Source organism: Mytilus californianus, unplaced genomic scaffold (assembly GCF_021869535.1).
Source record: "Mytilus californianus isolate M0D057914Y unplaced genomic scaffold, xbMytCali1.0.p SCAF_11, whole genome shotgun sequence".
Taxonomy (NCBI): domain Eukaryota; kingdom Metazoa; phylum Mollusca; class Bivalvia; order Mytilida; family Mytilidae; genus Mytilus; species Mytilus californianus.
In genome coordinates, this window is record NW_026262593.1 from 47,305,176 (window position 1) to 47,332,168 (window position 26,993).

At 30.7% G+C, this 26,993-nt stretch overlaps 1 protein-coding gene across 2 annotated transcripts in view; it reads left to right on the forward strand.

The window, feature by feature from the left end:
* LOC127720207 (uncharacterized) overlaps positions 1–26,993 on the forward strand; it is a 76,108-nt gene that overhangs the window by 15,301 nt on the left and 33,814 nt on the right. For both annotated transcript variants that reach the window (XM_052226684.1, XM_052226683.1), the window contains exons 4-12: positions 314–411; positions 1,871–2,296; positions 3,573–3,798; positions 6,150–6,260; positions 8,293–8,408; positions 11,442–11,586; positions 18,042–18,145; positions 22,111–22,335; positions 24,804–25,038. In XM_052226684.1, coding sequence (XP_052082644.1) covers positions 314–411; positions 1,871–2,296; positions 3,573–3,798; positions 6,150–6,260; positions 8,293–8,408; positions 11,442–11,586; positions 18,042–18,145; positions 22,111–22,335; positions 24,804–25,038 — 1,686 coding nt within the window. The remainder of the gene's footprint in view (positions 1–313; positions 412–1,870; positions 2,297–3,572; positions 3,799–6,149; positions 6,261–8,292; positions 8,409–11,441; positions 11,587–18,041; positions 18,146–22,110; positions 22,336–24,803; positions 25,039–26,993) is intronic.

Here is a 26,993-nt window from a genome sequence, read left to right on the forward strand (position 1 = left end):
AATGATATACACTAGTATAAGTATTACCCCAGACTGACAGCTGCATGATTGGTATTTTACATCTATTATTAATTGCTATTCAGCTTCCTGTTTAATTGCCAAATACTTTAATTGGAGGTATTATTAGTAAGCAATAGCTCACAACCCATAGCCACTTAGCTTGTTTAGAAAATATTTTATTCAGTTGTGTTTGGAAACAATGGATTGCAGATTTTGATTATTACGCCTATAATTGTCATCTAAGGTATTACCTGGTAGCAAAAAAGTTTAGTTGTTTGGTGGGATAGTAAATTGTTCTATTGTTTACTTGTAGATTGGCCAGATTTAAAGAACAGATTGAAAATGTTAAAGAAAAGTGATATACCAATATGTACTAAAGAATCATTTACAAAGATTTGTGAAAGCAAACAGGTAATTTGGAATGGTCAAATTAGCTCAAAAAGAGCTGTTAATTAGAGTTAACGAATAATATGCATTAAGTAGCCAATAAGATACTTATACAGATGTAACAATCACATTTTATAGTAAATGGGAGACGTATTGGTTTTTGGGGTAAAGATTGCTTTCATGTAATCAAAACCCTTATGTGGCTGGCTTGATAGTTATCAATTTTCCAAATTTTATCACAACTTTTGCTATACACAAAACATAGTGCATTGAGCTCAACATTCTTTACTTCTATCAATGCAATATATACTCAGAAAGTTACAAAATGATGTGTATATGTATAACCATATACTAGTAAAGAAATTACATAAATTTTGCATGGTTCATGAATCTAGTATCTGTTCTAAAAATATCAATGATGTCATTGCAAAAGTAATATAAAAAATTAGAGTTATCTTCCTTTATACAAAATTTAGTTGAAGGAGTAATACCACCATTGTTTTTCCCCTATTAGTCTTTGGTAAATTAACATTTTTAAAATGTGCAAAAATTTTCTTTGTTTCAATTAAAGAAACACTTGGCATGAGTAAAGTTTTATCAGTGAAAGTTTCACATAACATATCATTGCATATAAGATAATAACCATCACCGGAATTTAGTTATATAAACCAATCAAATTTTCACCACTTTTATTCCTATTTACAATTAGCTGCAAGCTTTAGTAACCATGTCATCTCAAGTTTCTAAAATATTTTATAGAAACACCAGATATAAAAAGAATGGTGCTTTAAAACACCCAAGATATGTGTTTTTGACTCTGCAATGAAACTGTCAAATTCAAGGAAATATTATTTTCAACATTTTTTCGTATAAAACCAGATGTGACATACTATGTTTTGGTGGTATTACACCAGTGTCTGTAATTTGATACACTAGTAAACTGTCAGGAATGGAAGCAAACTTGCCATCACCCTCCAATAGGCATGATAGGTGATCAGTGCAGGAATATGACAAAATTTCGCCACAAATATATCATGTATATTATTTGGAAGAATTAAGAATTTTAGAATAAAAATCTGAAGCTTTCTATACATTTAGAAAATAGATGGGGTCTAAATTAAAATCATACTTTCTTTCAAATTCTATGTACCAAATGTACTTGTTAAAAAGTCATAATAATAAAATGAACACACAGTTTTCTTTATTTAGATGGAAAGTCTTACAAATGAATTGCATTCCTCTCTCTAAATTTGCATATTTCTTACAAATCTATACCGATTGTTTTCTGCTATTTTACAATCCAAGATGAAAGCTAGAAGAGGGTATCTATCTTGAATCATGCTCTTAAATGGGAAATGTGTTCACTGGTTCTGTTTTTGTATTTTCATTCATACAAGTTGCTAATGTTTTCCATTTATATATACAAGCATAACATTGCAGGTTTATTAATCAGTGAATGTCTGTTATTTGTTTTGTTTTTTAGGTATACCATATGACAGGCAGCAAAAAAGGAAAATGTCTAATTATATCAAATGTTCCATGTAACAAACCAAACACCGATACGAAATCACCAGATGATACCCAGTCAAAGGAAACAATAGACCCCCAGTCAAAGGAAATAGATAATCCCCAGTCAAAGGGAACAAATGATCCCCAGTCAAAGGATACACATGCTCCCCAGTCAACGAAAACAGATGATCTCCAGCCAAATGAAACAGATGATTCCCAGTCAAAAGAGAAAGATAATCTCCAGTCAGACGGAACACAAAATGCCCAGCCAGTGGCAAATGATTGTAGTACGAAGTGTAGAAGCTGTGTAGACTTTGATAAAACTTCTATATTACAACTTTTCAAGCATATGCAGTATGAATCAAAAGGAGCTGATGCAGTTATGGATGTTTCTGGTGATGTATGTTAATGCTAAAAATATTGATTAAGAGTCTACTAAGATTTTTATTAATTTTTCAACATGATTGAAATGGTCTTTATTGTATGAAACAATTCCTGTGTGCACTCTATTAAAACCAAAACAATGGAACTGTGCTTTTCTTGCATTTTTCATCTCAATGTTCCAGAATTTTTAGGCCTTCAGCATGGATCAGAATCTCAAAACTCAGGGCGAGTTTAAGATGGCATTAGACACATCAAATTGCTAGATGTCTGTGCATAGACAAATTATATATGCATGGTAATATTAACAAGTTACTAACAATTCTGGGCAAAATATTGTACAAAGTACTGTGAAACTTTCTGTAGCCTCATCCTATATCCTATATCCTATTTTTAAAGAATCACAAAATCAACTAAGTTTAGTTTACTATTTGATAAGATATATTTTTTTTTCATGTTTGAATATATACAAATGTCTGTTATTCAAATTTTTGAAGGATACTTCTAGCTTTGAACCATCAGCACAATAAAATAAAATTTGAAAACATTACAATCTGATTGAATACAGATCCTGTGTCCACATTTCTGACAACATGCCAAAAATGGAAATGATATTGACAGAGGAAAGATGCACAAACAGATGCCTTCTTTTTTCTTCTTCCTTGAATCACTGGATCAAAAAACAAACAAACTTAGAAGTCAAGTCATGTCAATAGCTCATAGGGATTAATTGGATCTGACAGTTGAGCTTAAATTCATATCAACACATTCTGAAATTTTGCATATATTAAATTTTACAAGGCTCTTGTTTGCATGGTCTTTTTACTTGTATCTTTAATAAGATAGATTTCATTGTCTATGTATACTGAAGATAAAAATAAATTTGTTACACATTTATCTAAAATTATTGATGAAAGTTTGATTCCTTATTTGTTGAGTCATATTTTTGAGGGAAATTCACCTTCATTTTTTCAACCAACATGAATCAAAATCATTATTCAAAATGGAACATAGGGGGAAAAATCCAATATTAGTAGCATATAATGATACTTTTAGTGTTTTGGATATTATCTGGAAGGCAATAATGGAAAGAAAGTATCTGTGGAAAGCAAAATTAATAGACAAAAAAATCAAATCTACAAATAAGTTTACTGTTTTTTTTAAGTTGTGAAGAACGCATAGGTAAGCAGATAATTTAAGATTTTGTAGCTTATTTCTTGTTATTTTCTCTGGTTGAATGACATATTAATTGCTGTATTTAAAGAAGATTTTTCAATTGTTTATTTTTGATATAGAATATGAAGACTTTCCTTCAAGATCATTTAAACAACAAAGAGAATTCAGTTTTTGACAGCTTAGTTATAGTAATCTTCTCTGGTGGAGATAAATATAAACCAGGGAAAATATATGACAAAGATGGCAACGAAATTGAAAATACAGAAATATTTTCTATGATTCAAGAATCCACAGCTTTTGCAGGAAAACCAAAAATTGTCATCATAAGGACATACAATTTTGAAGGTATGTATATAAGCTAAGCATTTTTGTAAAGATGAAGGGGTATTTCCATCAACTTCTTTATACTGTGGGGATGGGGCTTGTCATTTTGCAGTTCCAGTCAGATTTAAATTTTGTCTCCCCTATGAAGAAATTCGCAGAATGCGAGACATAGGGACTACAATCCGGCAATGGCAGCATAAACTATTTGAATTCACTATATTTCAGAGGGTAGAAGACCTGGAGGCTTCGTAACCTTACATACATATGCCTTATGTTATGAAGTTTGCGTCTGTCATATGTCATTTGTCCTTGACCTCATTTTCATGGTTAAATGACTGATTAAAAAAAAGTTTATTAGGGCCCCGCCAAATGGCGGACGCCCTATAGTGATCAGTCTGTCCGTCCGTAACAAATTGTGTCCGCTCTATTTCTAGAGAACTGTTATGATTTCAAAGTTTATACTTGACATGTATATTAACCAACACCAGAGGGTGTGTCATAATGTATGTAAAACTTCCTAGGTCTAGGGTCAAGGTCAAAAACTTTGGTTTTAGCTGACAACCCCATGTCCTATGGTAAAGATCGTGTCCGCTCTATATCTTGAGAACCGTTATGATTTCAAAGTTTATACTTGACATGTTCAATTTGGTCTATGTTAAATGTTTGTGTTTTGGTCTGTTTTTCTAATACTATAAGCAATGTCAACTATAATTGGTGTATGAAATGATTGTACACTATACATGTCTGTCTGGTAGGGTTCATCTGGCATTGGCCTCATTTTCATGGTTCATTGGTCAATGTTAAGGTTTCATGGTGAAATCTGTTTATCAGATACTATAACCAATAAGGTCAACTTTATTTGATGTATGGAATGATTGTAAGGTCTGGCAGGTTTCATCTGACCTTGACCTCATTTTTGTGTATCTTTGATAATGTTAAGTTTATGTGATACTTGTGGGAAAACTTTATCTTTAAGAATATCAGCATAAAATGGATCATGAATAGTAAAGATTATCATAAAAACAATAGACACAAAACACAAATATGTAAGAGTACTTGATTACTGAAAGCTAGTTTAAAGCCAATTACAAACAGTCATAAACAGTAAGAAGAGTATTGCATTGTGAAATGCTAAAAGAAATGCCAAGTTAACTGTATCTATAGGAAGTAGGATCATGAGTTCTCATAGCGGTACATAATAGCGATATATACTTAATTATGTTTTAATTTTTCAAAAACAAAATCAATGTTAGTACTGATAAAACAATTTTTAAAAATTGTACTACTGTGTTAAATTGATTACCTTTAAGAAAAAGTTTATTCAAAATATCAACAAGTTTACATGGATTGTATCTAAATTTACCTGCTCTGTAAACAACATCTCTGTAAATATAAGCCTTAGGATGTTAATTTTATAAGTACAATAATGGATGTTATTGGTGATACTGAACAGTCAGGGATATAACTCTATAGGGTTATTACAGAAAAATAACATACATTTGTTATTGTGGACTAAAAAATCAAAGAACTGTGTTAACATATGTATGTTACATGTTTCAAAGGGACAATATACATCACTAGTTTAGTTAAAATGCATACAAGTTCTATTGATATTACTATTGTCTTTATGTATACTTAACTATAGAAAGATATAACAGTTCATAGTTTGCCAATTTTGCATAGTACACTTATATGTTATTACAGAAAAAATATGCCTGTAATAACTAAAGGGTGTTATCACAGCTTCTCTATATCACTCCAAAGCATTTTCTCAGACATACATCATGCTTAATTACAATGTATTTTAATTTATTGTAAGAAATAATGACCAGAGCATGCAATGAGGTTCTGCGCAAGCTTCCCAGTAATTCCCAAATGTCTCATATAATAAGTTACATTCCTTTAATAACTAAGCTATGTTATTACAGCTAAGTTTATCCCTTAAAAGCCTCGTCTCATTGATTTACCATGGTTAATCAAAAATGTATTAATTTAAATAAAAAATTAATTATCAAGGCTATGCATTTAGTTTCTGTGCAAAGTCTCAAGAGTTCCCTAGAGCCCATTATAAATTAAAATATTTTTGATTTATTTTACAAATAACAAACATATGTTATTGCAGATTTAGAAAATTAAAGGAATAAAGAGTAGACAACTCATGAAAGTATCTGTAATAACACATGCAAGATATTTTCTGTAATAACCCTATAGAGTTATATCTCTGACTGCTGAAGAAAAATGAATACAGCTCATTTCATATACTTTTATTGTAATTCAGTCATGCAGAATGAAGTATTTCAAAAAGAATGGAAATAAGAGGCAAGCTTTGTAATTGTTGAAATACTATGCTTCTTTTTCCTTTTTATTTGAAGAAGAAACAGAAACATATGATGTCTTGGATGCTGAAAAACAGGAGCTGCATTTTTGTGACAAAGGGCCAAATAATAAAGATCTATTTGTGGTGTCTTCTCAACCAAGGACAAGTATAGATATTTTTTAGTTTATGATAGACATGCATATGATAGACAGGATATATTGTGTTATATCTTTGTATGTCAGTACATCCCACCACACTTTGTAAAAAAATTCGAGATTGCAAATTTACTTACTCCAATATGCTTTGATCAGTTTACTACTAATATTGCCTACAATATAAAAGCTCTCTTTTAATTTTGAAAAAAAGATTCAATTTTCAACATTTATTGGACTTTAATAGTCAAATTTGAGGCAATTTTGAAATGCCTGCAGATTTTCTGCAAGGCTGTGTTACTATTTTCTATTAAATGTCTTCTAAAATATTCCATTTGATTCTTGCATTAATTTCAACATTCACAGAACTGGTGTATCTTGTGTCTCTGGTACAACTGTTTATTACCTTTCAAATGTCACAGCATTATCAGTCAGGGGTACTACTTGTACAAGTAATTTTTATTTACTTGAAGAAGTAAATACAAATATACTTATATAAGTAAATTTGTAGGATACTTATACAAGTGTATTTTATTTACTTGTATAGGTAAATAATTTTTTGGCTTAGTTATGTCCCTTAGACATTCAGATTTTTTTACTTATATAAGTAAAAAAGTCATCCTATCTTCTTTTCTTGAATTCTAAGGACTTCTTTGCTCTAATAGAATTTTAAATTGTCTGTCCTTTGCAGATGTCTTTACTTATTAATTTAGTGTAATTTCATGGACAATGAAAATCTCATTTGTCTGTTATCTTCAGAACACTGCTCATTTACAAGCCCCCAAGGGGCAATTTTTGAAGGCCTTGCGCAAATACTTAAGATCTTTGCGCAATCAGTTTCTTTGTTGAATTAATGAGATGAAACATTGAACTGTAATCAAAAATTATGAGCTAAGCTGGGAAAAATCATTAAAGGCATGTTTTTACATCTCAAAACTTGAGAATTTTTGTGGGATTGTAAAAAAAATTTACTTATACAAGTAAATTTTTGAGAAAATTAAGGGGAAATTATTCAAACATTATAATTAACTTATATAAGTATATTTTTTTTACTTCTTGAAGTAAATAAAGACTACTTGTACAAGTAGTACCCCTGACTGATTATATGGAAACAAACAAATAAATGTTACATATATGCAGGACAGTTTGTCTGTCTAAATTAAATCTAAATTGCAATTGAATTATTTTGGATATAGATTAAGGCACATGTATCATAATTTTATCTGTGATCATTTCAAAAAACTTATGTTACAGTGTTGATTTGTAATCATGGGCCTGCATACTGCAGTTAAAATTCCAACTGACCTTTCTAACCTCCATGTACAGACCAGTAATATCTATGACCAGTCTTTTTGTCAGTATGCTTTACCATGTGCTCATGAACTTCCTGTTTACTGATTACTTATATAGAATAACACATAATGGCTATGTATGAAATTTTCGTCACATTTGTCTAAGGAGCTATAAATAAGACCTTCCTGAAATGTGTTATCAGGCTTCATTTGAACTTGCTTTACTGTGAGATGTGTTTTCACATATTTGGCTCATCAACTTCTTGTTTACTGACAGTTATATTTTCTAACACATAATGGTCATGTATGAAATATTGCTCACATTTTTTTAGGGAACTAAAAATAAGGGCTTCCTGATTTTTGTTCTCAGGCGTCATGTGATCATGCTTCACCATGTGATGTTTTCAGATTTATTGCTCATCAACTTCCTGTTCACTGAACTCTAAAAGCATTATGGTATCATGACAGTTTTCCTTGATTTCCATATGAAGCAGTTTACCTTAATGAAAAGGAGCAGGTGCTTTATGTCTTAAATCATTTCTTTCTTTGCAGTGAAATGTTAGAGCTGTTTAGAAGGACTTAATAATACGAAGCTTTGAAAAGTTAAAATAGTTTCTTAATTAGTATCAATGTCCTATTCTAATGTGATTGAACTGGTTTTGAAAGAGATAACACTTAAAATGAAAATATTATGATTTAGTTTTCAGACAGTTGACAAAACATATATGTCTTAAAAAGTCATTGTTTATTTTAGAAAAAGGTCCATGGATCATTGGAGATGAAATGAATGGATCATATTTTATGCAAGCATTAATTCATGTTTTCAAAAAAATGGCCCATGAGAAATCATTTCTGGAAATGATGAAAGAGGTAATGATGCAGAAAAGATTTAAAAATATGTACATGTTTCCAATTACTATCTGTTAAATCAATAATCAAGCTAGAGTGACACAGCCACCCTTTTTTGCCAGACAACAAGTACCCTTTTACTTTGATATCTTTGTGCCTACCACTTTTTATTGTCCCTTTTCAACAACAAAATTAACAATTATTGACCACACATTTACTTCCAGTTCATTTGCAAATTTGAAAGACAGCAAAAAAAATAAACAAAGGGAAATTAAAAAGTTTCACTTTCAGTTTGGATGTCAAATATAATGTTTTTAAATTGTATAACCTGAGCCTTGCTTTACTGTGAATATATTTGTGTATCTGAACAAAAGCTTAAAAGTAAACAACATATAGTTACCAGGTTACTCCTTTTGGTTAAATATTATACTCCACAAAATAATGTTTATTGATATGAAATACTAATTAATAGTTAATTAAATGAAGAACTATTAAACAATGTTCCAGAATGTATTTAAAATTTATATATATATCTTAACCACTTTTAATAATTGTACACTCTTTACATCAATTTTGGGTATACCAATTTCATTACCCCTCAAGAATAGTTAAAAATCCTGGAAAACACCCCAATTTGCAGGATTCTAATTCTAATATGACATTCTTCATTCGCTTTGGAAACAAGGTCATGTTCTATTCCAATAGAACATGAGCTGCATGTGATTGACATCACAATTGAAATTGCAACATCAGATGTATTTTAAACAACGCCGGAGATCATAATGGATATTTGTGTTGGTGTTGCTTGCTAGGAAATATCATTATTATAGTAAGTTAACGATGTATCTGTTCATTTTTTATTGTGAAACTTTTTTACGTCTTGGCTTCATCAAATCACAATGGCTGCCTTTCAAACATGTCTTATAGGTCTGCTTCAAAGTACAAAAGTTCTAAATTTTCCTACTAGAATCAAAATAATTCTATCATACCATGCTTTTTGCTCTTCTTAACATGGGTAAGCATTATAGTTGTCACTTGCTCGGTGTAAAGATATTGACAAATATAATGCCTACCCATGTAAAATGAGCAAAGAGTATATCATGAAAGATTAATTTCTTAAATCTATATGTAAATTTCTGATTTTTATATATGAACTGATTATTGTCACGCCTGACTATTACCATCAATTGTATCAAAGTCAGGCTATGAAACTACATACTCTAGGGACTATGTGAATCAGAGGTGGAAACTAAAAAGTTCCAAAGATCTATTAGATTAATACAATCTTAGTCCCTTTCCTCTTACGTTAGTATACAAAATCATACTTCTCTACCCTCATACTAGTATTCCCCTTTTTAAACAGATGGAAAGACTATTATAAGTCCAACTTCAATGTTTAATCAAAATGAGTGGCTGACATGATTACAAATATCTTGTTTTAGGAAGTGAATAATCTCACTTTGTAAAAGTCACTCTGATTCATACAAAAAACTTCAAAACATTTACTAAATTTTATCATCGGTACAAGGACATCATTCGTAAATATAAATCAACATGTAGACATCTTATACGTTCAGGTATTCCACATCCAATATTTTATGGTAATATTCTTTACAAAGCACAAAAATGTCGGCATTCACCTCAAAAGCTAACCAAACCTTTAAACAGACTTATTTGGAAAGGATATAGTTACGATACTGTTGTCAGGTCATTAAGGATTGCATATTTTGGTATTAATATTGATTCACTCATAGGGTCTTTGCATCGGAAATAAACACTATTATTCTAAAACCAATTGTTGGCACGGTACGGGTTATGTTCTTCTCGTATATTTTATGATTGTATGATATTAAACCCCTAACGGGAGGGATTGTACTTGATTTTCATATGATGAAGACATAATCTTTCAATCAGTTTAATGAGGTCTGGAGCTGGCATGTCAGTAACTGCTAGTAGTCCTTTGTTAATTTATTTATCATTGTCATTTTGCTTAGTTCCATTTGTTACCTATTCTGACATCGGATTTGGACTTCTTTTAAACTGAGTTTTACTGTGCGTATTGCTATGTGTTTCTTTATTCTACATTGGCTAGAGGTATAGGGGAGGGTTGAGATCACACAAAAAATGTTTAACCCCGCCGCATTTTTGCGCCTGTCCCAAGTCAGGAGCTTCTAGCCTTTGTTAGTCTTGTATGTTTTTTAATTTTAGTTCATTTATATGTTTTGGAGTTTAGTGTGATTTCCATTTTCACTGAACTAGTACACAATTTTATTTAGGGGCCAGCTGAGGACCACCTCCAGGTGCGGGATTTTCTCGCTGCGTTGAAGACCCATTGGTGGCCTTCGGCTGTTGTCTGCAGACTTCATACAAGACCCTCTCAGAAAGAATGAAAAAATGCTAGCATTATTCTCAAGCATTTTCTCCTTCAGCTATAAAGATGATGTCCTCTCACCAAATAATTAAGAATTTTGTTACTATATTTAACACCATCTATTGCGTAGATTTTAGAATAAAGGATACCATAGATAATGAGTGAGTTAAGTGTGCCTCGTATTTTGGCTATATTTTCTTACTTGCCATAATAAGATTTTTCTATTTCACCATATGTTTTGTCCCTAACAACATGCCTTACCCTCCTCATATCATTAATTATTAATTATCTTGAAAAATGCATATCCTTACCCTTTAACTATATATATGTGTTGTTGCCTGAGCTTTTAAGTTAACCACAAGTTTGGTCCTCACAGAACATACCCCACACTTCATAAACCATTCATTGTTAAACATCACGAATACTGTTTTTGTGTCCACCCCTAAACCTTACATCTTGTCTCTAGTTTATCATTGATTGTGTCCCCAGGGGACATGCCCATCTCATCCCTTTCATTTCATTAATTGTTAAATATATATTGAAAAAAACTTCATATTCTAACTTCTTAACCATAACAATTCTTATATGTTAACATATATGTCTTTGTACAGTTAGCCAAAAAATTTGCATTGCGAGCAAGTTAATTTGGTCACCCTCATGGGAACTTACTTTTTTTCTTTCAGGTAAATGATTGTCTCATTACGGCTATGGTACCTGTTAATGGAACGTCAGCTGTGAAAGAACATGTAGCAGAAGTAATGATTCTTGAACATAGTATAGAGAAAGAATTATTCTTCTTTCCTGGATTAATAGATGTTCCAATGAAAGGTATTGAAACTGTCATTCATGCCAAAGTAAATTTTATTAAAAAAAACATATTCAATGAATTTCATCAATTTGCAATATAATCAGCTGATAATGCTTTTATGATATTCATTTAACATATCAAAACTTGATAGTCATATGAAACGTGATAATTATACCCCACGCAACGAGTTGTGGAGGGTATAATGTTTTTGACCCGTCTGTCCGTCCGTCAGTCTGTCAGTCCATCAGTCCGTCAGTCCGTCAGTCCTGTTTCTTGTCATCGCAACTCCTCTCAAACCACACAACAGAATTTCACGAAACCTTTTTAGATAATATGGATAACTATGTAGTTGTGCATATCGACAGGAAATTGCGATTCAATTTTTTTTCTAGGAGTTACACCCCTTTGAACTTATTTACTTTAATGTACTACTGCAACAGTTTGTCATCGCAACTCCTCTGATACCACACAACAGAATTTCATGAAACCTTTTTAGATAATAAGGACATACTATGTAGATGTGCATATCGACAGGAAATTACGGTTCAATTTTTTTTCTAGGAGTTACGCCCCTTAGAACTTATTTGCTTCAATGTACTATGCAACAGTTTGTCATCACAACTCCTCTGATACCACACAACAGAATTTCATGAAACCTTTTTAGATAATAAGGACATACTATGTAGATGTGCATATCGACAGGAAATTATGATTCAATTTTTTTTCTAGGAGTTACACCCCTTTGAACTTATTTGCTTCAATGTACTACTGCAACAGTTTGTCATCACAACTCCTCTGAAACCACACAACAGAATTTCATGAAACCTTTTTAGTTAATAAGGACATACTATGTAGATGTGCATATCGACAGGAAATTACGGTTCAATTTTTTTTCTAGGAGTTACGCCCCTTTGAACTTATTTACTTTAATGTACTACTGCAACAGTTTGTCATTGCAACTCCTCTGATACCACACAACAGAATTTCATGAAACCTTTTTAGATAATAAGGACATACTATGTAGATGTGCATATCGACAGGAAATTACGGTTCAATTTTTTTTCTAGGAGTTACACCCCTTTGAACTTATTTGCTTCAATGTACTACTGCAACAGTTTGTCATCACAACTCCTCTGAAACCACACAACAGAATTTCATGAAACTTTGTAGATAATAAGGTCATACTATGTAGATGTGCATATCAACAGGAAATTATGATTCAATATTTTTTCTAGGAGTTACACCCCTTTGAACTTATTTGCTTCAATGTCTTCTGCAACAGTTTGTCATCACAACTCCTCTGAAACCACACTTCATAATTTCATGAAACTTTGTAGATAATAAGGACATACTATGTAGATGTGCATATTGACAGGAAATTATGATTCAATTTTTTTTTCTTGCACATATTTTATTTCTCCAATGACAATGTGAGGACGTGGGGTATGTGAGCGCGCTCACTAAGGTTCTTTAATTGTTATTATAATCAATGTTAAGGTAATGGACCAATGCATACATTTATACTAATGATGTTTTGTACATTTATAACAAACCCAATATGTATAATTGACAAAACAATATTTCATTAAATGCAATATGCATATAAACCCTTCATTGTACTAGACAAACACACTGAGCAAGATTTTTAACATGCTAGTTTAATGGATTTCAGCCTGAAAGGAAGACTTGTCAACCTTCTCAGACACATTATTCGACTCCGAGTTGATCAGTCTTTGCTTTTACTCCTTAATGCATAGCACAATCAGTGCATGGTGTCAAATGGACACATATTCTCCTTCTAAGACTCATTTTACATGTTACCACAAATTTTATAATGCATGTAAAATTTAAATGATCATTGAAAAGTAATTTTCATAAGGAAAATAGTGCCAAAAACAGGAGTTAAAATGTTCACTTTCTTTAATGCTCATCAGACAAGAACATTAATATCCTCTTGAGTACAAACATCTTAAAACTGTTTTTAATTGCATCTTAGTAATTTTGTTTTTTATGAGGGCAAGTCAAATAAAGTCAACACTCAATTTTATTCTGTGACATTAAATTTGTTAATGTTTTTATTTCTTTTGAAATTGAAATGCAATACAATCACATAAATGCTACAGCATATGTCATATTTACTTATCACAGTATAAGATGATATTTTGCAATTATTTGAAATAACATGATAAGCAATTCAGCTAAGTATACACATGTAGTGTGTATAATTAAAAAACTCATCACACAGGTTAAGGGTTGCAACTCGTATTTGCTAATCTCCAACATTCATGTTTTATCAGCAAAGCAAAGCAAGAAGTTTTTCCTTTTTAAGTATTTCTTAAGGAAATTCTTGATGTAATCATTTATTGTGTTTTTATACGACCGCAAAAATTAAAAATTTTTTGGTCGTATATTGGTATGACGTTGGCGTCGTCGTCGTCGTCGTCGTTGTCGTCGTCGTCGTAGTCGTCCGGCGTCGTCCGAAGACACATTGGTTTTCGCACTCTAACTTTAGTTTAAGTGAATGGATCTCCATGAAATTTCACCATAAGGTTCAATACCACAAAAGGAAGGTTGGGATTGATTTTGGGGGTTATGGTACCAACAGTTAAGGAATTAGGGGCCAAAAAGGGGCCAAAAATAAGCATTTTTGTAACTTTCAGACAATAACTTGTGTGTAAGTGTATGGATCTCTCTGACATTGTACCACAAGGTTCCATATCACAAAGGGAAGGCTGTAATTGATTTTGGGGGTAATTGCCTCAAAATTTTAGGAATTAGGGGCCAAAAAAGGGGCAAAAAACAAGCATTTTTCTAGTTTCATGACAATAACTTGTGTGTAAGTGTTTGGATATTTCTGAAATTGTACTACAAGGTTCCATATCACAAAGGGAAAGCTGGAATTGAGTTTGGGGGTAATTGCCCGAAACGTTTAGGAATTGGGGGCCAAAAAGGGGCCAAAAATAAGCATTTTTCTAGTTTCCAGACAATAACTTGTGTTCAAGTGTATGGATCTCTCTGAAATTGTACTGCAAGGTACCTTACCACAAAGGGAAGGCTGGGATTGAGTTTGGGGGTGATGAATCATAAGGGGGTTCAAAAAATTTGGGGGGGGGATTTTTTTTTTTTTTTTTTTTTCTTTTTTTCCTTTTTTTTTTCTTTTAAAATTTTCCATTTTAAGTTGGTTATTTCTGATTTATATTTAAAAGCAAATAATAATGATATGGTAGGAGATACACACCAAACAGGATGTGTAAATTATTATATAATAAGTATTGTGCAATAGCAAGAAATTTTCAATTGCACAGTATTGCACAATAGCAAGAAATCTTCAATTGCACAGTATTGCGCAATAGCAAGAAATCTTCAATTTAACAGTATTGCGCAATAGCAAGAAATATCCAATAGCACAATATTGCGCAATAGCAAGAAATTGTCAATTGTACAGTATTGCGCAATAGCAAGAAATATTCAATTGCACAGTATTGTGCAAAAGAAGATACTTCGTATAAATTGCTTATTTCTTGATCAATTTCAATGGGGTTTTATTCTTGAATTCATGGGGTTCTTTAATATGCTGAATCTAACCGTGTATTAAGTTTTTGGATTTTGGGCCCCGTTTTTAAATTGGTCCACATTGAGGTCCAAAGGGTCCAAAATTAAACTTTGTTTGATTTCATCAAAAATTGAATTATTGGGGTTCTTTGATATGCCGAATCTAACCGTGTATTTAGATTTTTAATTTTGGGTCCTGTTTTTTAAATTGGTCTACATTAAGGTCCAAAGGGTCCAAAATTAAACTTAGTTTGATTTTAACAAAAATTGAATTCTTAGGGTTCTTTGATATGCTGAATCTAAACATGTGTTTAGATTTTTGATTATGGGCCCAGTTTTCAAGTTGGTCCAAGTTGGGGTCCAAAATTAAACTTTGTTTGATTTCAACAAAAATTGAATATATGGGGTTCTTTGATATGCTGAATCTAAACATGTATTTAGATTTTAGATTTTTGGCCCAGTTTTCAAGTTGGTCCAAATTGGGGTCCAAAATTAAACTTTGTTTGATTTCAACAAAAATTGAATATATGGGGTTCTTTGATATGCTGAATCTTACCATGTATTTAGATTTTTTATTTGTGGGCCCGCTATCAAATTGGTTCATATTGAGGTCAAAAGGGTCCAAAATTAAACTTTGTTTGATTTCATCAAAAATTGAATTATTGGGGTTCTTTGATATGCCAAATCTAACCGTGTATTTAGATTTTTAATTTTGGGTCCTGTTTTTTAAATTGGTCTACATTAAGGTCCAAAGGGTCCAAAATTAAACTTAGTTTGATTTTAACAAAAATTGAATTTTTGGGGTTCTTTGATATGCTGAATCTAAACATGTGTTTAGATTTTTGATTATGGGACCAGTTTTCAAGTTGGTCCAAGTTGGGGTCCAAAATTAAACTTTGTTTGATTTCAACAAAAATTGAATATATGGGGTTCTTTGATATGCTGAATCTAAACATGTATTTAGATTTTAGATTTTTGGCCCAGTTTTCAAGATGGTCCAAATTGGGTTCCAAAATTAAACTTTGTTTGATTTCAACAAAAATTGAATATATGGGGTTCTTTGATATGCTGAATCTTACCATGTATTTAGATTTTTTATTTGTGGGCCCGCTATCAAATTGGTTCATATTGAGGTCAAAAGGGTCCAAAATTAAACTTTGTTTGATTTCATCAAAAATTGAATTATTAGGGTTCTTTGATATGCCAAATCTAACTGTGTTTTTAGATTTTTAATTTAGGGTCCCGTTTTTTAAATTTGTCTACATTAAGGTCCAAAGGGTCCAAAATTAAACTTAGTTTGATTTTAACAAAAATTGAATTCTTCGGGTACTTTGATATGCTGAATCTAAACATGTGTTTAGATTTTTTATTATGGGACCAGTTTTCAAGTTTGTCCAAGTTGGGGTCCAAAATTAAACTTTGTTTGATTTCAACAAAAATTGAATATATGGGGTTCTTTGATATGCTGAATCTAACCATGTATTTTGATTTTGGACATTGGACCATAATAGGTAAATTAAAAAAATTGAAGTTCTTAGACCACATTCTTTCGGTGTCAGAAACCTATGCTGTGTCAAATATTTAATCACAATCCAAATTCAGAGCTGTATCAAGCTTGAATGTTGTGTCCATACTTGCCCCAACTGTTCAGGGTTCGACCTCTGCGGTCGTATCAAGCTGCGCCCAGCGAAGCATTTTATTTTAAATCAACCTTTGTTTAATTTTACTATGTATAGGTATTTAGCAACAATACACAATACACAAAGTGTCAGTACACAAACGAGATTCTAATACAGTACTGTTTATTAAATTTTAAAGGAATATATGTATTGAATACTGTTAATTCAGAAATCATTGCGAGGTTGTTATTAATGGGAATAATGTGACTAGGTGAGTATCACCATAATAAGAGCCCACATTCTGATATCTGATATATATATATCTGTATGCAGCTTTTCCAAGAATTGCTATGAATAATCTTGCTGTTTTGTGAATTCTTAAATTTCTGAATTTACAGTAGTTCATACATATAATTCTTATTTTATATCACAAGCTAGGTTACACATGTAAACTTAATTGCAATGCATTTACTGTATACCGTAGAATATGTCATGTCGTCAACACTAAATTTTATTTGATCAATGCATGTGGTAGGATTTATATTAACTAAGATCATAAAAATACCATTTTTTCAATATTTGTTTATGTCAAGGTACAGTAAATTGGCTATGTCACAGATTTTGGTAAAATGTTTCACACCACTTTGGAACTAAAACTGAAAACGAAAAAATGATGCTTTTATTTCTTTTATTTTCTGAAATATTGATGATTGAAATCTTTCAAAAAAGGTGAACATTTGTATAGAAAGCACATAAAATTGGCATAAAATCTATATCTTGTCCATAGATTTTTCTTAAAAAACTTTATGTTCTTGATACATGTATTTCTTTTTAATGATGTAAAATAATCATTTGGTCCTCAACTTTATTTTGCTGTATTAACCAATCTGTTACCTAGTTAGCAATGAAAAACATCAAAAAACAAGGTTTTACGACACAATGACATTCAACGTTTTGTGGTATTTTTTCATCTAGAACTCCACTTTCAATGATGTATACTGTAAAAATAATATATCAACGACATATATTTTTTTAAAGAAAAATATATGGATGAAGATAAATTTAAGAACGTTTTACGCCGATTTTATGTGCTTTCTATACAAATGCTCACCAATTTTAAAGGAATTCAGTCTGTAATATTTTAGAAAATAAAAGAAGTAAATGCATAATGATTTTCAGTTATATTTAAACGAGCCAAAGTTGTATGCAAATTTTACCAAAATCTGTGACATATCCCATTTACCTGACCATGACCTTAAGATTAAAATCTATCATGTGTGTTAACATGTCTAGTTTTCTTTAAGTTCGTGGATGGCCAGACTTAGCAGCTGGAAGAAATACAGTGAGGAAGAAAGATATCAAATTGAGTTCATTTGAATTTTATGGCAACATATTAAAAGACAGAAAGGTATTTATGTCATATTAATCTTTTATTAGCTTACCATTACAAGGTATAGAAGGTCCCTGTATATTTGGGTCCACTCGTTTTTTTTCATTTTGATAAATTGTTTTTGTGACCTTAATATCTAATTTGAGCAACAAAAGTGATTTTAAAAGATACATGCAAAAGTGAAAAACAAAATTTGTTTTTTGTTTTTATAACACCTCAAAAATTTGTGGCAGTATAATGGTATGGCGATGTCGTCGTTGTCGTCCGATGACATTTGGTTTCCAGACAATAACTTGAGTATAAGTTTATGGATCTCAATGAAATTGCTCAACAAGGTTCTATACCAGGACAAGAAGGTTTAGATTGAATTTGGGGGTTATGACTCTAACCGTTTAAGAATTTTGGTCCAAATTAGTGTGCAAAATTCAACTTGAATTGATTTCAATATGCTGAATCTAATAACGTATTTAGATTTTGGATTTTGGACCCATTTTTCAAATAGGTCCACATCAGGGTCCATAGGGTCCAAAATTAAACTTTATTTGATTTTATCAGGAATTGAATGGTAGGGGTTTTTGCTATCCTGAATTGCTTATATTTGATCAATTTCATTTGTTTTGTTCTTTTACATTAACAGTTACCTCCCTTACAATGTTTCAGCTTATAATTTATGACTTATCTTGGAGGTGATATGCACATGAGAAGCTTTCATTTATTTTTAAATGTTACTAAGAATTTTGCTGATTCAGATATATTAATTTTAGTGGTTTTTGTTCATGCTTATGACATTTCTTTTCAAAGGGAAATAACTCAAACCAAAATTTAATGATAATTCACTCTAAAACACATGACATTAATGTCACCTTCTGATATCACTTTTCAGAACAATTCTAACCGCAAATTCACAAATCTAATTAAAATAACATCCCAACCACATAGAATTACAATCCCAAAAACCACAATTACCAGTTCATGCCCAATTTCATGCCACAATTTTATCTCATATCATTATCCTATTTTGAAAAAAAAATCTTCAGTTAGTTATAATGCAATTCTATTATCCTTTTAGCTTAGATATAATTTTATTCTGCATTTCATGTCCATTACATCATTCATTCCTAAAATTGCTGAATTATCAATATTAATTATAAAAGTTTAACAGTGTCAAGAAAAATGAATTTCCTCCCCTTTCCCATCGTCTGAAGTTACAATATGTTTAAAAACTTCAATCAATACCTGATGACAAATAAACCACAACTACCATACACATATATCTGTACCCCACTTGTAGTAAAATTCAAACACAAAAAAAATATTAATTAATTTGATAAAAGGTTTCCTGCCAATTACAGCTTAAACTTAATTCCTTTATGGAGCATTTTAAAAACTTAACTATATTGTCTATTGATAATTAAACAAATTAAACTCATGGTGTACTTGGATATGCTGAATAAAATTGTGTTTTTAGATTTTGGATATTACAGCATAATAGGTAAAAGTCAAATTTCAAATTTTTCAGTTCTTTTACCACATTGATTCTGTGTCAGAAACCTATGCTTTGTCAAATATTAAATTACAATCCAAATTCAGAGCTGTATCAAGCATGAATGTAGTGTTGATACTTGCCCCAACTGTTCATGGTTTGACCTCTGCGGTTGTATCAAGCTGCGCCCCATGGAGCATTTTATTTATATCTTAAACCAAAAAAAAAGAAACATGAAAGATATTCGTTTTTATAACAGAAACAAATTACAACATTTGAATTGAATTTCTCTTTTCTTTTCTGAAAATGCATCAATTGAAAAATGAACAATATTTTCATTTTTGTCGAGCCTTCGACTTTAGTCGAAAAAGCGAGACATAGCGATCCTACATTCCGTCGGCGGCGGCGACGTCCACAAATATTCACTCTGTGGTTAAAAGTTTTTGAAATTTTAATAACTTTCTTAAACTATCCTGGATTTCAACCAAACTTGGACAGAAGCTTGTTTATGATCATAAAATAGTATCCAGAAGTAAATTTTGAAAAAATAAAATTCCTGTTTTTCCGTATTTTACTTGTAAATGGACTTAGTTTTTCTGCCGGGAAACATTACATTCACTCTGTGGTTAAAGTTTTTAAAATTTTAATAACTTTCTTAAACTATCCTGGATTTGTACCAAACTTGGACAGAAGCTTGTTTATGATCATAAGATAATATCCAGAAGTAAATATGTTAAAAAAAAAATTTCATTTTTTACGTATTTTACTTATAAATGGACTTAGTTTTTCCGCCAGGAAACAATACATTCACTTTGTGGTTAAAGTTTTTAAAATTTTAATAACTTTCTTAAACTATCCTGGTTTTGTACCAAACTTGGACAGAAGCTTGTTTATGATCAAAAGCTAGTAATTAGAAGGAAATTTTGTTAAAATTTTGTACCTGTTTATCCGTATTTTACTTATAAATGGACTTAGTTTTTCTTCCAGTTAACATTAAATACAGTCTGCAGTTAAAGTTTTTAAACATTAATTAGATTCATAAACTATCCTGGATTTATACCAAACTTTGACAGAAGCTTCTTACAATCAAAAGATAGTATCTAAAGGAATATTTTTATTGATTTTTTTCCTCATTTTTGTTGTGCCTGCGATTAACAGCAAAAGTAGGCGAGACACTGGGTTCATAGACATCAAATATAAAAATTGTCAACATGGTTTGTTTCATTGCTGATTGCTTAGGTTACTTTGAATGTGTATAGGTTATGTAGTCAAAATAGATCGCTGGACTTATGAATTGGGACAAAGGAAAAGACTTAAAATCTATACAATTAGAGCTCAGGATCTCATATCATTTGAAAGGGTAAAAATACAAGCAGATAAGGATTGATTATGAAAGTCCAGCAGTCAATATTACATGCATATTCAGGACAATAATACTTTATGTTGTATACTGTGGATTCATTATATTCCATTGGATACTAATTTTTGTTGATTTCATGGGTATAGGTAAACAAAAAGTTTAGATGTTCAACAAAGTGTAATTTTTCTATAGGTTTGTAAGCAGACTTTGGCAAAACCATGAAATCTAAATATCCATGAAAATACAATTTTTTCCAATCTACGAAAATTGGTATTCACGAAAAAATAAATGAAAGGACAGTAGATAAATTCTAAAAAAACTCTGCAAGTTGACAATTTAAGTTGGGGTTAAGAAAACCATCTTATGAGTCACCAGGAAACTCACCAAAAGAACATCTGTAATCATACAATGGCACATTATCATTTCTCCCGCAGTACTTAATTAAGAGATGTGGTATGATAACCAATGAGACAAATTCTCACCTGATACTAATTTTTGTGGATTTAAACAACCAAAAGTTGATGAAGGGCCTAATAAACAATGAGCCAAAGACATATCTGACAGTATAGTAAGTGTTAAAAGGCAAGACATGACATGTCTATAATCAACAATTTCCTTTGTGGAACCTCATTTAAGAATATTTATTAAACATTTTGTAATATGAGGTCTGAGAGGGGTACTTGGTTTGTCTGGCTCACTCCTTGTACAGTTTTCAAGCTTGAAGTTTTATTTTGTTCTGTATGCTTGCTTATATATATACATGTAGGTGTGCACTTTCACAAGATTTTGATTTACTTAAAATTTTCCATAAATGAAAGCTAGAATATTGAACCTTGTCATTTTAGTGAAATTATGCATGCATGGTTCATGGTCGGTCTGGCTTACTTATTTATTTTGCAGTATGAGTATTCCTATTATTAGTATTTGTTTTATTTTAATTTTTTACTAATGACAAAATGTTGTACCTTTTTTGACAGAGGCATCAAAGGTGTCTTTCAAACACAACATTTTCAAATTTATTTCTTCATCACTGTTTAATCTAATGTTTGTAAAATGCATTAACATGATTAAAGTGTTCAGCTAAGTGATTGTAGGCAATAGTTAATTAAATATAACTTTATTTATGTAAATTTATTGAAGATTTACCAAATGACAAATGCTACCAACAGAGGGAAGTTTATTTTGATATCTAATGCTCAGTGCATTCAGTGTACAGAAAATACAGATGATGAAGAAGAAAAGAAAAAAAAATATTTAAATTGTCTGGCGAATACAGACTTTGATAAATCCAACATGAGCCAGTTATTGAAATCCATGGGTTATGAGTTAAAAGGTGGAGACCAGGTTAAAAATTTAAAGAAGGAGGTATTGTATAATTAAGATATATTTTGCTTAAACTTAAAACTTCATTTTGGTTTGTTAAGAATCATCATTTACTATTGACAAATCATTATAATACCCTTTATGGGGGCAGTAAATAGTGTGTATGTGTGCCTGACTGTCCATATGTTCTCTCCACTGATGTAACCCAATTAGATACTGCTCTTGCATGACCATGAGAGAATTTCAGAAACTTAAAGCATCTCATTCATAGAAAAAAAAGAAAACAACACTTTATAAATTTCATGATTATCAGGGTTAACTTTGGCATTACATTATGTTTTATCATGTGCACTTGCTGCTTTACAATTTTGTATCAAGCAGCTGCTCTTAAAGCATTAATCAGAATGTAAATGACATTTTCTCTGAAAAATCAGAATATGCCAATGCCTTCCTATTTTGTTTTTTTATCTGAATAATTTTAGGGTTTTTCTGAACAAGTGATATTCTTTGCAATTTTTTTTTATCTTGGGGTACTCTTATTAATCTGGAACTCCATAAAAACCTTTTTTTTTGTTTGATTAATTTATTGAAACCAACTGAAACTCCTTCATCCATATAATGCCATTTACCATCTTCTTTTTGTTTTGTTTACCATAAAACATTATCAATTTGAGAAATTTAAAATATTTTTGCTATTCATATTACTTTTTTATACATAAAAAATAAGAAGATGTGGTATGATTGCCGATGAGAGAACTTTCTATCAGAGACCAAATGACATAAAAAATTAACAACTATAGGTCACAGTACGGCCTTCAACAATGAACAAAACCCATACTGCATAGCAAGCTATAAAAGGCCCTAAGATGACAATTTAAAAAAAATTCAAATGCAAAAACAATGGCCTGATTTATGTACAAAACAATGAACTAAAAGCAAATAAAATAAACAGCAACAAACCACAACCACTGAAATCAAGCTCCTGACTTGGGACAGGCACATACATAATGTGTCGGGGTTAAACATATTTGTAGGTTCTACTTTTGCACCATTGTATGCACCTGCTGTTAGTAGATGTTTAAAGAACTTATTGCAAAGTACTGTATTCTTTACTAAGCTAAAAAAAATATGAATGTACAGTCGACTCCACTTAATTGCATACCGCTTAATAGCATAATTCGGTTAATTGCATACTTTTCTCCTGCACAAAACCATTTCCCATTCATATAATGTTAAATTGTCCGGTTATATGCATAGCCTTACAAGTGGCCTTTCGGTTAATTGCATAGAAAATATTCGCCAGCTAGATATGCTTAGTTAAAACTGACGAGATTTTTGACCGGAAACGGCAATTTGGTAGGTATATTTTTCTTAAAAGCATCATAATTTTCGTTATTATTTCATATTTACTTTTGTGTTATTTAAATAAAGTTTTAAAACAGTTTCTTTCGTGTTTATATGATTATAAAATAATCCTCGATGTGTACACAGGTAAAGTTTCCCATGTTCTATTTTAAGCCTTGAGGTCATAAAAATGTCAAACAGGTGATTGTTGTAAAAACTTGTCTATTCTATCTCAAAAGGTGTTAATTATTGATTGGATTTTCAAACATTGTTCATAGATTACATTTGGGGTGAATTTTAAAAACAATAACCCATTCTAATTATCGATCATTATCCAATGTGTACTCTCGTAATTCTGCTTGGGGTGATCTACACTTATGTTAAATATTACAGGGCATTTATATATGGTTGAAGAACTTTATACATCAATCTTTTATTTTTAATATTTTTTGAAAAGAAAATTAACTTCTAATTATTATATTTTCTCACTTTCAACACTCATGTCCAGGAAATAACCCGTGCAGGTCCCCATTACCTGTTAACTGCTTTGCATATACAAAACTAACGAGGTTAGAGAAACAGTGTTACATCACTGTGCAAGCGGTAAATACTGCATATCAAAGGCAGTTCAGTACACATTTATTGTTTAAAATGATTATAAACTGTGTAGTATTGTTAAACAGTTAATTTAATCAAAGCGTAACAATGTACATTGTACATCCAGGTCATAGAAACAAATCTATTTTTAGAACAATTAGTTTTATTTTCGTATCTCAGGTAAAGGAAAAGTCGGTACGCAAATAAACTAAGACAAAATGTGTTTATAAACTTTATTGAAAGAATACAAAATAAAATAACATGTATGACACTAGACACATAACTTTTATTAGAATAAATAAGCATTCAATATGTTGTAAGTGGATTATGGACGTTCATCTTTCTTCAGGGATTCCTTTACTGATCTGTACTATTGATGTTATTTGACTCCGTAATTTGGCATTTCGGATATAAGCATACTCCGCTTAATTGCATAATTTAGTCTGACAAATAGGCTATGCAAATAACCGGAATCAACTGTATTATGCTCATATATATATTTATGTTAAGGAAAATCTCCAAATATTTTTTTGTCAAAAATAAAATCCAAGATTTTTCTTACATTATAGGAAATTACAGAGTTCTTGAAAAGAAAAGTAAATGAGATCGACAAGGATCAGTCTGCAAAGTATGATAGTCTGGTTATATTGTTCCTGTCTGGGAAATATGAATGTGATGCAGGAAAGATTTATGACTGTGATGGAAAACTTGTTCAAAGAAGTGAAATTTTAGAGATCATTAAAGGGTGCCAATATTTTAAAGGGAAACCAAAAGTGGTTTTTGTTCAAACCTACAATTTTCAAGGTATTTATTTTGTTGTACTTAAGAAAGTATGAAATGCATAATAACTTTGAAATAACCTATCAAGATGAATCTTGGAGATATCTTATGTTGAAATTTTACCAAAAGAAAATTTAAGGTGGATCATCAGTATATATTTTCCAAGATAAAATTTTCTTATACTTTCACAAAATGTAGATTTTACCATGCATTTTGTCAAGCCTGCTACATTTATGTCACGAATGTGAGATATACTGGTCCTAGATGTTGTCGTAGGCATCTGCAACATTTAAGTTCAGTCTGTGGTTAAATTTTTTTTAGACATCAATAACTTTGTCAAACCTTCATGGAATTTCAGGAAATTTGGACAGAAGCTTGTTTATGACCAAAATACAGTTTCCAGAGCAAAATTTTGACATCATTTATTTTCCTTTTCCGTACTCATCTAATAAATGGACTTAGTTTTTTTTTACTTTGTCATACCATGATGGAATTTTAAGAAAATTTGATGGAAGCTTGTTTATGACCAAAAGACAGTATCCAGTGCAAATTTTGAAAATATTTATTTTCATTTTTCCGTATTTTACTGATTAATGGACTTATCTTTTTTTACAGTTAACAATCAGATACAGCCTGAGATTAAAGTTTTTCAGTCATCAATAACTTTGTCAAACCTTCAAGGAATTTTAGGAAATTTGGACAGAAGCTTTGTTCAGTATTTAGAGCAAAATTTTGAAAATATTTATTTTCATTTTTCCGTATTTAACTGATAAATTGATTTAATTTTTTTTCATTCAACCAATAGATACAGTCTGGGGTTATGGTATGTTTCACATCAATTTTTGAATCTATGCCTGAAAATTGAGTATTTTTTTTTACCTCAGGATGGATTATTATACATAAAAGTGAAAAAATTTAAGTTTAAAATTGCAAAATTTGCTGTTGCATAAAAAATGGTGCCAATATTTTCCATTCTGTTAAAAAATTATACAACAACATTAAAATTCTGTTCTTTTGTTCCCTAAGGATGAATAGTTTTACAATAATTGAGAGCCATATAAATCTATGGTTACTAATATTTATGTCGATAACAATAAAAAGGAACAATATTTTTCTATTATTGAAATTCTTGTACTGGCTTAATATTTGAGTACTTTTTATACCCCAGGATGGATTGTTAGACATAAAAGTGAAGAAATTTAAGTTTAGAATTGCAAAATTTGTTGTCACATCAAAAAAAGGTCCCAACATCTTCCATTTTGTAAGAATATTATACAACGGCATTAAAATTCTATCCTTTTGGTCCCTTAGGATGAATAGTGTTAAACAAATTGAGATGTCTATAAGTCTAAGGTTACTAATATTTTTGTTGATAACAATAAAAATGGACTATATTTTTTTTTATTAATATTCTTATACTTGCCTGATAATTGAGTACTATTTATATCTCAGAATGGATTGTTAGGCATAACATTGAATAAAATTAAGTTTAAAATTGCAAAATTTACTGTCACATTAAAAAACTGGTGCCAATATTTTCCATTCTGTTAAAAAAAATATACAACAGCATTAAAATTCTGTTCTTTTGGTCCTTATTAGGATGAATAGTTTTACAATAGTTGAGAGCCATATAAGTCTAGAGTTACTAATATTTATGTCGATAACAATAAAAAGGAACAATATCTTTTTTTTTAGTTGATATATTCTTGTACTAGCCTAATAATTGGGAACTTTTTATAACCCAGGATGGGTTGTTAGACATAAAAGTGAAGACATTTAAGTTTTAAATTGTAAAATTTGTTGTCGTTTAAAAAAAAGGTGCCAATATTTTCCATTTTTTTAGAATATTATACAATGGCATTAAATTCTGTTCTTTTGGTCCCTTAGGATGAATTGTGGTACTCAAATTGAGAGTTCTATAATTCTACGGATACTAATATTTATGTTGATAACAATAAAAAGGGACAATATTTCTTGTT